The sequence below is a fragment of the Mandrillus leucophaeus genome, unplaced genomic scaffold, assembly GCF_000951045.1.
Source record: "Mandrillus leucophaeus isolate KB7577 unplaced genomic scaffold, Mleu.le_1.0 Scaffold462, whole genome shotgun sequence".
In the NCBI taxonomy this organism is placed as follows: Eukaryota; Metazoa; Chordata; class Mammalia; order Primates; family Cercopithecidae; genus Mandrillus; species Mandrillus leucophaeus.
The window spans coordinates 1,045,200-1,058,338 of NW_012104943.1; the positions used below are offsets into that span (position 1 = coordinate 1,045,200).

At 41.5% G+C, this 13,139-nt stretch overlaps 1 protein-coding gene across 3 annotated transcripts in view; it reads left to right on the forward strand.

Moving 5' to 3' along the window:
* Nucleotides 1–9,743, forward strand: part of TRAPPC2 (trafficking protein particle complex 2) — a 19,413-nt gene extending 9,670 nt beyond the window's left edge. For all 3 annotated transcript variants that reach the window (XM_011994835.1, XM_011994834.1, XM_011994836.1), the window contains 4 exons: nucleotides 4,076–4,187; nucleotides 7,377–7,521; nucleotides 7,958–8,043; nucleotides 9,549–9,743. In XM_011994835.1, coding sequence (XP_011850225.1) covers nucleotides 4,095–4,187; nucleotides 7,377–7,521; nucleotides 7,958–8,043; nucleotides 9,549–9,647 — 423 coding nt within the window. In that variant the 5' untranslated portion in view covers nucleotides 4,076–4,094 and the 3' untranslated portion in view covers nucleotides 9,648–9,743. The remainder of the gene's footprint in view (nucleotides 1–4,075; nucleotides 4,188–7,376; nucleotides 7,522–7,957; nucleotides 8,044–9,548) is intronic.
* The last annotated feature ends 3,396 nt before the right edge of the window (nucleotides 9,744–13,139 follow it).

Sequence of the window (13,139 nt, forward strand, 5' to 3'; positions counted from 1 at the left end):
GAAGTTCTCCTGGATAATATCCTGAAGAGTGTTTTCCAACTTGGTTCCATTCTCCCCATCACTTTCAGGGGCACCAATCAAATGTAGATATGGTCTTTTCACATAGTCCCATATTTCTTGGAGGCTTTGTTTCTTTTTACTCTTTTTTCTCTAACCTTGTTTTCTCGCTTTATTTTGTTAATTTGATCTTCAGTCGCTGATACCCTTTCTTCCACTTGATCAAATCGGCTATTGAAGCTTGTGCATGTGTCATAAAGTTCTTGTGCCATGGTTTTCAGCCCCATCAGGTCATTTAAGGTCTTCTCTACACTGTTTATTCTAGTTAGCCATTCATCTAACCTTTTTTCAAGGTTTTTATCTTCCTTGCGATGGGTTCAAACATGCTTCTTTAGCTCGGAGAAGTTTGTTATTACTGACCTTCTGAAGCCTAATTCTGTCAACTCATCAAAGTCATTCTCCATCCAGCTTTGTTCTGTTGCTGGCAAGGAGCTGCGATCCTTTGGAGGAGAAGAGGTGCTGTGACTTTTAGAATTTTCAGCTTTTCTGTTCTGGTTTCTCCCCATCTTTGTGGTTTTATCTACCTTTGGTCTTTGATGTTGGTGACCTACAGATGACGCTTTGGTGTAGATGTCCTTTTTGTTGATGTTGATGCTATTCCTTTCTGTTTGTTAGTTTTCCTTCTAACAGATCCCTCAGCTGCAGGTCTGCTGGAGTTTGCTGGAGGTCCAGTCCAGACTCTGTGTGCCTGGGTATCACCAGTGGAGGCTGCAGAACAGCAAATATTGCAGAACAGCAAATATTGCTGCCTAATCCTTCCTTTGGAAGCTTTGTCCCAGAGGGGCATATGATTGTGCCACTAGTTTGGAATCATTGATGTAGACCCATGCTGTCTAGTACTGTAGCCACTAGCCACTTATGTTTAATTAAAATTCAGTTCTACAATCTCACTAGCCACATTTCTTTCTTTTTTTTTTTTTGAGATGGAGTCTCACTCTGTCACCAGGCTGGAGTGTGCAGTGGCGCGATCTTGGCTCACTGCAAGCTCCGCCTCCTGGGTTCATGCCATTCTTCTGCCTCAGCCTCCCAAGTAGCTGGGACTACAGGCGCCCACCACCACACCTGGCTAATTTTTTGTATTTTTAATATAGACGGGGTTTCACTGTGTTAGCCAGGATGGTCTCAATCTCCTAACCTCATGATCCTCCCGCCTCGGCCTCCCAAAGTGCTGGGATTACAGGCGTGAGCCACCATGCCCGGCCCACACTAGCCACATTTCTAATGCACACTAGCTCCCATATTGGACAGCACAGGTGTAGAACATTTCCGTCCTCACACAAAGTTCCATAGATTGGACAGCACAGAATCCTAGTGTATGTCTTACCTTTGCTGGATACCCTCAAGTATTTGCTAAGTGATTGCAGCTGTTCCCCTCCCAAGATAATGGGGTCATTTTCTCCCAGGGTGAATTCAGTTCTTCCACTTCACCTGTCAGTTTTTTCTTGGCGGAAGTGAATGAAAAGCTACAGCCCTTCTTGCTTTTTCAGCTGTTTACAAAATCAAATAATTGGCAGCTGAAATCAAGCACGGAATGTATATAAAGAAAGCTCTGTCTCATCTTCTGTGCAGCTGGGTAGTTGGTAACAGCATCCTCATGCAGTCGGTCTTTGAGTTCCCTTTCTGTCTGCTGACTTAGTGCCATGCTGCTTGCCCATTTGTGGCTTTCCATATAGAGGTGAGTGTGGGGATGCATGTTATCTCGCTTATACATATATGTACATATATTTCCTTATGTTTTGTTTTGGTTTTTTTTGTTTTGTTTTTGCTGCTGCTTAAATGTGCTGAAGAAAGTAAGAAGCCCTTCCCTTGGCAGACTCCAGCTCTGAAATCTAGTCTAGGAAGAATTCATGATATCATTGTTTACTTTGTTCAAATTTCAACTCCCTCCTTCTTCCCTTCACTTTGGAGAATTATTGCCAGTTCTTCTAGTTTTGCATAGCTTTTTTATCATTCCAGCTTTTCTTTATTATCCACTTTTTCTGTTTGGACCTTTTTCTCATCTTACCCCTAAAACAGGGGCAAACATTTTCTTTAAAGGGCCAGACAGTAAATATTGTTGGCTTTGTGGGACGGATGGTCTGTGTCACAGGTGCTTAACTCTGCCATTGAAGTGTGAGAGCAACCTTAGATGGTCGCAAAAGGATGGGCAAGGCTAGATTTGGCCTGCAGTCTATAGTCCCCCACCCCTCCACCCCTGCCCCAAATAGCATTTTAAATCCTACTTCATCATGCCAAGAGTCTCTGATCTGCCTTTTCTTCCCCAGTTATGGCCTTCCAATTCTAGAGTTAAAAGTGCCAGCTGTGCCTTGATTTTCTTTATAAAATGTGTCATTCATTAGCAAGTACATATCAGATTTCTTCTGATTTCATTGTATGTTCTGTGTGAATCAGCAGAAGGCCCAATGAGGCTTGATAAGTCTTGGCTTCTAACACACCTCAGATGTATGTTCCAGGAGACTGACTGTAACTCCCGGTTTACTTGATTTCCACTCCATGTTGAGAAGTTACTAGTCACCACATCCCAGTGTGCATACAGTCTTCCATGTTATTCTAAATAACATTAATTGAGCAGGTACTGTGAGTCAGACACTGTGCCAGGTGCTTTACATGCATTAGATTGTGTGATCCTCATAAGTGCACCATAAGGTGCTACAGTGTTATCACTGTTTTACAGATGAGAAAACTGACATTAGGAAGTTAAGGACTGCCTGTGGTCACATTGCCAGTAAGTAGCAGAGCTAGACCTGAACCTAACTTTGTTTGACTCCAAAGTCCTTGTATTAAAAAATACACACCATGGGGTTACTTTGGGATAAATCCATCCATGCCCCCACCCATCCATCATTCATCTAGATTTCAATTATCTGTGCTAAAAGCCATGGAATCACTTACGTTTTTTTCCCCAGTTTCTCGTAGTTTTATTTCTTTTGCCAATCTGTTGAACTTTTTTGTTTTTGTTTTTTTGGTTTTTTTTTGAGACAGGGTCTCATTTTGTCACTTAGGCTGGAGTGCAGTGGTGTGATCTCGGTTCACTGCAGCCTTGACCTCCCTGGGCTCAGGTGATCCTCCTGCGTCAGCCTCCTGAGTAGCTGGAACTACAGGCACATACCACCATGCCTGGCTAATTTTTGTATTTCATGTAGAGATGGGGTTTCACCATGTTGCCCAGGCTGGTCTTAAACTCCTGGGCTGAAGCAATCTGCCCACCTCAGCCCTCCAAAGTGCTGGGATTACAGGTGTGAGCCACTGCACCCTGCCCAATGTGTTAAACTTAGTTCCAAGATCTCTCAGTGCCTCAGAATGTCTTCCTTTATGGATTATTTCTTCCATCTTTTCTAGAATACAAAACTCTTCCTTTCTTATAAATTGGTGTATAAAGAGGCATATCATAGACCCTTAGATTTGCAAAGACTTAGATTTATAGCACGCATACTTCAAGTAGAAGGAAGACAAATACAGCACACGCAGTCTGTGGATCAGTGCTACAGTGTCTCTCCTTTCTAGGTAAGTGACATGAGGTAGAGTTGGTTTTAGTTTCCCCCGACGGATGCTTCCTGGAAATTTCCAAGGCAAGCTAATTACTTCGTTGGTCTTCCCACTACTCTGTATTGTCCTTGACTTACCACCACCTTCTGTTAATCCTTCTAGGTGTCCGTGCTGCTAACTGGTCCAGTCCAAGTGAAGCCTGGCTTACTCGACCAGACACTCAGGGCCCCTTGAGCTAAATGAGCCATACTTTCAGATCATGAGAATGTTGTCTTAGTGATTTCATGTTAGAGGTCTTCCAGTTTCCTTATGAAAATACATTAGATTCTACAGGACATATCACAGATATATAATTTGTTTATTCCAGAAGCTACGTATCTTCACTAGTATACTGGAAACTGTGCCAAGCTTAGTAGCTTCTTCCTCTACAATGTCAGGTTTAAGTTAAAAAAGGAATTCTACACTTCCCATTAGTCATTTTTTAATTTGAAGATTGACTACTAAAAATATGTACCATTTTTCACTTAATTAGGAGCCATATATTGAAGACCATGTCTGGAAGCTTCTACTTTGTAATTGTTGGCCACCATGATAATCCAGTTTTTGAAATGGAGTTTTTGCCAGCTGGGAAGGCAGAATCCAAAGTACGTAAGAATTTTTATGCTATTGTAATGATATGGTATAATATTATTTTAGAACTGTAAGATCTGGACAGATAAGGTAACTGAAATCCACCACAATTAAATGAGGCTTGCTGTAGAGTCCCACAGACTGATAGAAGCCAGCCAGGGAATGTCCTTGGAGTTGTTTATTCATCCTTTAATTCAGCACAGACTAGCATGACGCTCTGGCATTCCCATGATACTCAGTTCACTATGTCACCCACCATGAATTGCTGCTGCTTAAGCACATAAAAACATAGTTCACCTGTAGCAGATTGCTGCCTTGAAATGCCATGAAAGTCCAGGCTATTTTCATGAATCACCTTTTTCATCAGGACCTACTGAGTTAGAAAAGCCCCTTACTTCCCTGTCTTCCTGCTGCCAGTGGGCCTGCAGCACCTCACTTCAGGGGCATTCTGCAGCACTTCCTGGCTAGGTTGAGCCTGCATGCTCCCCTCCCCAGTGACACCTTGGCTGTACACAAGAAGCTCGAAAGCAGCACCAGAGGTGATAATATCTGACTTTCTTGTCAAGAATGGTTCCAAAAACCAAGCTTGGCTTGAGAACATATTGCCGTTCAGACCTGAAGATTTTTTTTTTTTTTGGAGACAAGGAAAATGGACCATATATTTTAAGAAAGATTACCATCCCAAATGCTTAAAATAAAACCATTTGGATCTTATTTATTTATTTATTTATTTATTTATTTATTTTTGAGACAGAGCCTTGCCCTGTCACCGAGACTGAAGTGCAGTGACATGATCTCAGCTCACTGCAACCTCCGCCTCCTGGGTTCAAGCAATTCTCCTGTCTCAGCCTCCCAAGTAGCTGGGATTACAGGTGTGCACCACCATGCCAGGCTAATTTTTGTATTTTTAGTAGAGATAGGGTTTCGCCATGTTGCCCAGGCTGGTCTTGAACTCCTGACCTCAGGTGGTCTGCCTGCCCTCGGCCTCCCAAAGTGCTGGGATTGCAGGTGTGAGCCACCACACCTGGCCCAGACCTGTAGAGTTTTGACATGAGAAGAGCCCAGTTCTTTCCAATTTCTGTTTCTAATAAATTGCTGACAAGTTTGCTATGTTTCTCCCAACCTCCAAAAATTGGCTTTAATGTCCTTTAAGGAACTGATGTTTTGAGTTAATTGTAATGCATAATATATGATATTTTTCAACTATTTGGGCCTTGCCACCAAAATAAGATAGGCATTTGTTTAAGGGATTCTCTAAGAGGTGGTGTCGTGACATTATTTTCTCATATTATGAGAACACTACTCATTAAAACTTGTTTTGAGGTATCTCTGTACCAGTATTGCTCTGTGGGATGCAGCTACTTGTATGTAATTTCTGTGCACTCCACTGGCCTTGTGTTGGACAAAGCACACATAAAAATACTCTGTTGCATAACTTGATTTTAGTTCTTTCTCCTGCTACCACTCACTTTCTTAAAGCGTTTTCAGTTTGCTCCTAATTCTTCAGGATTGATCATCATTGTAAAAGAAAACACTGCTGTGAGCCAGACATAAAAACAGCCATTTCTCTAAGGATTCACTTAGCTTTGTCATGGCAACATGAGTGAAGTAAAACATGCTTTAACTACGCATGGGATTCCAGGGCAACAGGCCGCCCTCCTCCAGCCCAGGCATGAGAACAGCCTCCTTGGCAAGGAAGCCGTCTTGGTTTCCTGTGGCTGTTGTAACAAAGTACAAAAAACTGAGTGGCTTGGGACAGCAGAAATTTATTGTCTCAGTTCTGAGGGTCACCATGTGAAATCAAGGTGTCAGTGGGGCCATGCTTCCTATGAAGGCACTAAGACAAGGGTCTGTCCAGGCCTCTCTCCCAGCTTCTGGGAGTTCCTTGGCTTGTGGCAGCTTAACTCCAGCCTTCATGTGGCATTTTTCTCCCTGTGTGCATCTCTAAATGTTCCCTTTTTCTAAATACACCAGTCCATTGGATTAGGGGCCCACCCTACTCCAATGTGACCTCATCTTAGCTAACCACATCTGCAGCAACCCTCTTTCCAAATAAGGCCACATTCTGAGGTACTGTTGCTTAGGACTTCAACAAAGGAATTTTGGAGAGGAAACACTTCAACCCATAACAGAGGTATTCTTTGAAAAATGGTTTATTTGGGTTTTTTTGAGACGGAGTTTTGCTCTTGTCCCCTAGGCTGGAGCGCAATGGCGTGCTCTTGGCTCACTGCAGCCTCCACCTCCCGGGTTGCCTCAGCCTCCCGAGTAGCTGGGATTACAGGCATGTACCACCACAATTTTTGTATTAGTAGAGGCAGGATTTCACCATACTGGCCAGGCTGGTCTCAAACTCCTGACCTCAGGTGATCCACCTGCCTTGGCCTCCGAAAGTACTAGGATTACAAGCATAAGCCACCGTACCTGGCCAAAAAATGTATTTTCAAAGAATTACATCGGGGTAAGACTGCATTCCAAGTTGTGAATTCCCTCTTCACATTATGGTCAGACAGTCCCACCTTCTGTTCACTTAAACCATTTCAGCCCAGGAAAAGGACACTCCCAGCTCTGACAGGACTGTGTCCTGCTGTTGACACAGGCGACTGCTCACAGCTGGGGCTGAGCATCACCTCCCACTACTTCCAGGTCCCGCTGCCACGTAAGCTCCATGCACTGGAAAGAGGCCTCTGGCAGGCCGTTATAAGCGCCATTTCAACTGTCTCTACTGCTTACCCGGTGCCATTGTGCAGGAATCTGGGCCCTCTCCGTTTCCTCCCAGACCTTGAGCCTGGTGTGAATGGCACCTCTTCTCCACAGGATCTTGTTTTTTGTTGTTTTTTTTTAAACATAGTATTCTTTTTTTTACATGTTTAAATGGTTATAGAATTTGGTAACTTCCTTCTTGAAACATGAAAAAAAATTTCTATGAAAAAGATTTTGAATAAATGATTTTGTATAAATCATCTGTATACACATTTCATTTATTAATTGGCTGTTTCTGTTCTTTGAGATTTAGATACCAAATTTAAAAATAGAATATAATGTGAAAACAGATCTTTTGTAAGTCTCATGACAATAACAAAGTATAAAAGCAAACTGTTTTTTTCCCCACAAGAAAACCATCTATAGAATTTACAGAATGAAATGTCAGCATTCTTGATGTCATATGGAAATGTTAATCTATGGTTGCTCACACTGTCATCTAGGATGACCATCGTCATCTGAACCAGTTCATAGCTCATGCTGCTCTCGACCTCGTAGATGAGAACATGTGGCTGTCAAACAACATGTACTTGAAAACTGTGGACAAGTTCAACGAGTGGTTTGTGTCAGCATTTGTCACTGCGGGGCATATCCTTACCTTCTTAGTAAAGATAACTAAAGTTTGGGTTCACAAACCAGAAGAACATGGAACATAGATGCCAGGCTCTGAGTCTGTAGACATCACAGTCAGGTGAAAATGTAAGTTTCCATTTATGGGGCTACTTTTCTTTTTTTAGGGGGGAAAAACATTTTAATAGCTAATTTTAAAACTAAGTCTCATACACAAAAAAAAGTTTATCTGGACCCTATCAAGGTTATTTTACTGTATTTTATAGTTATTTTCTAACTTTGAAAGCTTATGTTCTCTTTATGATAAAACTAAGCTAATTTTGAACCCAGTTTATATATTCAACTTTTCCATCACAGATACACTGCATGTGACTAATTTGAAGAATATTGTATCAACGAACTGGTTGTTTTTTGTTTTTCATTTCTAAGAAAGATTGTGCCTTAATTATTTCACATATGAGGTTTATTATGCTTCATGACATAAGACAAGAAGATGGAATAAAGAACTTCTTTACTGATGTTTATGATTTATATATAAAGGTATGGTATGTTCTATAATTTTTAAAATCTGATGAGAAAGGATTCGACCTTTGTCAGGAAAGTGGCCTATCGAAGTAACTCCCTTAGGCTGCAGTGTACCTTTCAGACTAGCTTTCCCCCATCAGAACTATCTCTGGCAACTCTCTCTGCAGGTAAGTCTTCACAGGCAGGTGAATATGTATTTAGGAACACAACTCATGGTAGTTGTCTTTAGATGACTGTGAAGGTAAATTGGTTTCATTCTTCACCTCTTGGTGCTCATAGCTGATTTTATTAGGGATCCCTAAAGACAGCAAGGAAGCAGCCTATATAAGGGAAAATTACTTCATAATTTAAAATGTTTCCATCTACTTTACAAATAAGTTACAGTGCAATTAATACAGATCATAAACTGGCAGGAAGTGATTTTTATATGATCAAATAGCCACTCAAGAAGAATGGTGCCACTTGCATTTCTTGATTTTGAAAAATAAAATATAATACAACGTCATGGTTACACTGCAGTGGTAACAGTGTGTTGTTTTGTTTTGTTTTGTTTTGGAGACAGAGTCTTGCTTTGTCACCCAGGCTGGAATGCAGTGGCATGATCTCAGCTCACTGCAACCTCTGCCTCCCTGGTTCAAGCGATTCTCCTGCCTCAGCCTCCCAAGTAGCTGAGACTACAGGTGTGCGCCACCACACCCAGCTAATTTTTCTGTTTTTAGTAGAGACGAGGTTTTGCCATGTTGGCCAGGCTGGTCTCGAACTCCTGACCTCAAGTGATCCACCCGCCTTGGCCTCCCAAAGTGCTGGGATTACAAGCGTGAGCCACCATCCCTGGCCCGTATGTTTTTAATAATTTCAATAAATTCTGTATTTGGACAGAATTTCTTGCATATCAGCACAGTAATACAATTTAACAGTATTCCTAGTCAGAGGTAGTAATATTTAGCCCTCTTATAAAGATGAACAATGTCAAGTGATTAAGGTATAAAAATCAGCAATGCCTTTCCTATTAGTGATTCCATTTAATGATTTTCTCTCGTGTTATGATACACTAATTATTTTAAGAAGCTGATCATTTAGCAGTCTTGTGTTAAAGGAGAGTATTAAAAATCTGATTGTTAAAAGATTACCATATAAGAGTAGCTTTTTCTGAACTCTGAGCACATGGCAGACTTTGTTTTATGTAGCCAAAGGGCCATACAGATTAATCCATTTATTTATAATGAATATGAGTGTTTCACACACAGGGTAAATCCTGAAAGTTAACTGACATAGGCAACATTTATCGTACTGCCATTAGTTTTACCCCCGATACTTCTCAAAACCAAAACACCAAAATAAAAATTTCCTTAAGAGGATGTTAGTATTTAACAATGCAGCATTTTCAGTAAAACTTAAAAATGTGGTCTTTAGACTTTTGAATGTCTTTGGTTTTTAATTTAAAACTTTAAAATGATTTCCTTTCAGAGACTTATGATTTGTCAGCTTTTTTGCTTCACTAATACTTTCTTCTTTCCTAGTTTTCAATGAATCCATTTTATGAACCCAATTCTCCTATTCGATCAAGTGCATTTGACAGAAAAGTTCAGTTTCTTGGGAAGAAACACCTTTTAAGCTGAATGCAGAAAATTCCAAAATAAATGATACCACCACAATGGTGTAAACTCAGGAATGTGTACATTGTAAGTTACTTGATTAAACAGCCTGGAAAACTTGTGTATTCCCAGCTTATCTAAACCTAATGAAATTCCTTTTATATTTAAAAATAGTACATTCTGTCTCATGTCACATATCAATAGATCAGTTGGTATTTCCTTGTGAACAGTGTTATTTATGAAGAGCTCATTATCAATAATCATGTTTTTTTTTTTTTTTTTTTTTTTTGGAGACAGAGTCTCGCTCTGTCGCCCAGGCTGGAGTGCAGTGGCGCGATCTCAGCTCACTGCAACCTCCGCCTCCCAGGTTCAGGCGATTCTCCTGCCTCAGCCTCTGACTAGCTGGGACTACAGGTGCGTGCCACCACACCCAGCTAATTTTTGTATTTTTAGTAGACATGGGGTTTCACCATATTGGTCAGGCTGGTCCTGAACTCCTGACCTCGTGATCCACCCGTCTCGGCAAGTGCTGGGATTACAGGCGTGAGCTACCACGCCTGGCCATGAAATAAGCTTTTTGTTTTTTTATGTTTTTGTTTGTTTGTTTGTTTTTATGAGATGGAGTCTCGCTCTTGTCGTGCAGGCTGGAGTGCAGTGGCACAATCTTGGCTCACTGCAACCTCCACCTCCCGGGTTCAACCAATTCTCCTTCTTCAGCCTCCCGAATAGCTGGGATTACAGGCGTGCACCACCACGCCTGGCTAATTTTTGTGTTTTTAGTAGAGACGGGGTTTCGCCATTTTGGCCAGGCTGGTTTCGAACTCCTGACCTCAGCTGATCCACCCGCCTCGGCCTCCCAAAGTGCTAGGATTACAGACATGAGCCACCGTGCCCGGCCAGGAATAAGCTTTTGACTTGCCTGATTCAGATAGGTTGATCTTTTGTGTTTTTTTTTTGAGATGGAGTTTCGCTCTGTCGTCCAGGTTGGAGTGCAGTGGCAGTTGTTTCACTGTAACCTCTGCCTCCTGACTTCAAGCAATTCTCCTGCCTCAGCCTCCCAAAGTGCTGGGATTACAGGTGTGAGCCACCGTGCCTGGCCCAGATAGGTTGATCTTAATGTAACAACCCAAAAATAAATGTCATAGTCAAGATTTGGTAGATAAATTTAAAATTAAAATATTCTGCAGTTGAGAGTGAAATGTGATAGCACATACATTGATGTTATGCATTTAAAGATGTTATAAAAATGTATAGGCAGTATACACAGCGCTACTCAAGAAGCCAAAGAAACACTTGTGCAGTGCTAAGTGTCACATGTCTGCTTCTGCCAGAGGCTAGGAATAGTGATCCTGCTATAATGTGAGAACCCAAATCATGTTTATAAAATAGGAGGCTGGGAGCAGTTGCAGGCCACAGTGAAGTGTGTTGCTTCTGTCACTTTATATTCTTATATTTCCTTTCCCTCAGACAGTAAACTGTTGATACTCGTAAAAAGTTGTAATGTAATTTTTAGTACTGTTGTCAAAGAAAAGTTTGGAATCCATTAACATTTGTACTCAGCCTTTTAGGTTATACACCAGAGGGGGCTGGGAATTTTCTCTTTGTTCCTATGATAAGTAGATCTTACTGTAAAATAGTAAATGTCCATTGGAAAGCAAGTAATACAACCTGTGCTAATTCGGAGCACTTGAACAATTTTGTTCCATTCTGAGTAACTTTTGAGCAAGTAATTCTAAGCTTTGTCTTGTATCCTTGTGTGAAATGGCATCATTTTTACCCTATTTGATTTCTTAAATAAAGATTTTTTTTAAGATCGTGGTAGTTTAATATCCATTTTTAAAGTGCTGCTTTCGTCCTCTCTCCCCTATTGATAGCGTGCAAACTGATATGATGTCTTCACCTGTTACAGAGCTCAGATCGACTCAAACTAGATGCCAGAGCTTTGGGAGCAGAAAAATTTACATACTCATCTAGAAATCTAGAAGTAATTTCAGCAAATGAGTATTTTTTTCTATATAGTTGGCCCCACCCTCAATGAGCATATCATCCAGAGGGCTGTGATGCAGGCCAACCAAGAGCAGCAGGGTGGATTGAGAGCGGGAAGACTTGGCTCAGCTGCCCAACAGTGGTACCCTTTTCTCCAGGCTGGTGAAGGTGAGGTAAGAACTAGTAACACACTTGTGAGTATATTACTAAAGTTAAATGCCAAATTTCATGTGTGAGTGAGTCTTTAAAGGAGCTGGAAGGGAAGTGGAGCATTGAGTGGGACCTCCAAGGTAGGCTGCACAGGAAAGCATTGCAGGCATGAAGGTGTGAAGAGCACTTGGGCACGTGGGTAGAATTGACAGCTGATAGATAGATGCTGATCATGAGGAAAGCTAAGCTGGCAAAGCTTGAATCTGGTAAGTGATGTCCCTTGAAGGTTCTGGAACACAAGAGCAATGGGATGAAGTCCATCTTAAAATCAGGCTCTCCTGAGCCCATGTATGTTAGCACAAATTTGGTTATCTGCTTAAGTGCTCCAAAAGTGATCTAGATAAAATATATACCGAGTTTTATCCTCTTGCTATAACCGGAAACTTCCTAGGATGCTTCCTCTGGCATGGACATAGATCGTCTCAATCTCTGCTTTGCCCATGCTGTTACCCATGCTCTTTAATTTTTCAGTCACTTCAACACTTCCTGGTTGACAGTCCAGAGTTCCAGAAACCACTGACTCTCCAGACACCACCTTTCACTGGGTACCACACTGGCGTGTTTTTCTACTTAACACTTTACTACTCTACAAGACACAGATAATGTGTGAGAACTTACATGGTGGTGTCATAATATTAAAACGAAAAGTTTGTACAGAAATATAAAAAGGTTTTCTTCCAAGACAAGTAATAGTAGGAATGTTTTAACTTCAACTAGGAAACTTTCCCCAAGGGTGAAAAATAACAAAATCATTTAGTCCATTAATGAATTGTAATTTTGTATCTTCCAATCAGCACATTGTAATTGTTACATCAGTTATCAAATGCACGTTTGTCTGTTCTCCAAGTTCAGTAGTTTACTTTTTTTTTTTTTTTTTTTTTGTGCTGGAGTGTCACTGTCACCAGGCCAGAGTGCAGTGGTGCAATCTAGGCTCAATGCAACTTCCGCCTCCCGGGTTCAAGCGATTCTCCTGCCTCAGCCTTCCGAGTAACTGGGATTACAGGCACGATGCCCAACTAATTTTTGTATTTTTAGTAGAGAGAGGGTTTCACCATGTTGTCCAGGATGGTGTCGACCTCTTGACCTCATGATCCACCTGCCTCAGCCTCCCAAAGTGTTGGGATTACAGGCGTGAGCCACCATGGCCGGCCTTGCCTTTTTTCTTAAAACTGAACTGTATCTCTGGCGGGGGGCACTGGTTCACTCCCTACATGACAGCCAGCTCCCCTCACCCAGCATGTCCTTTGATAACCCCATCACTCCCCAGTCGAGGGTCTCATCCACACTCAGTCTAGGCTTTGGTTAGCCTCCATGGAATCA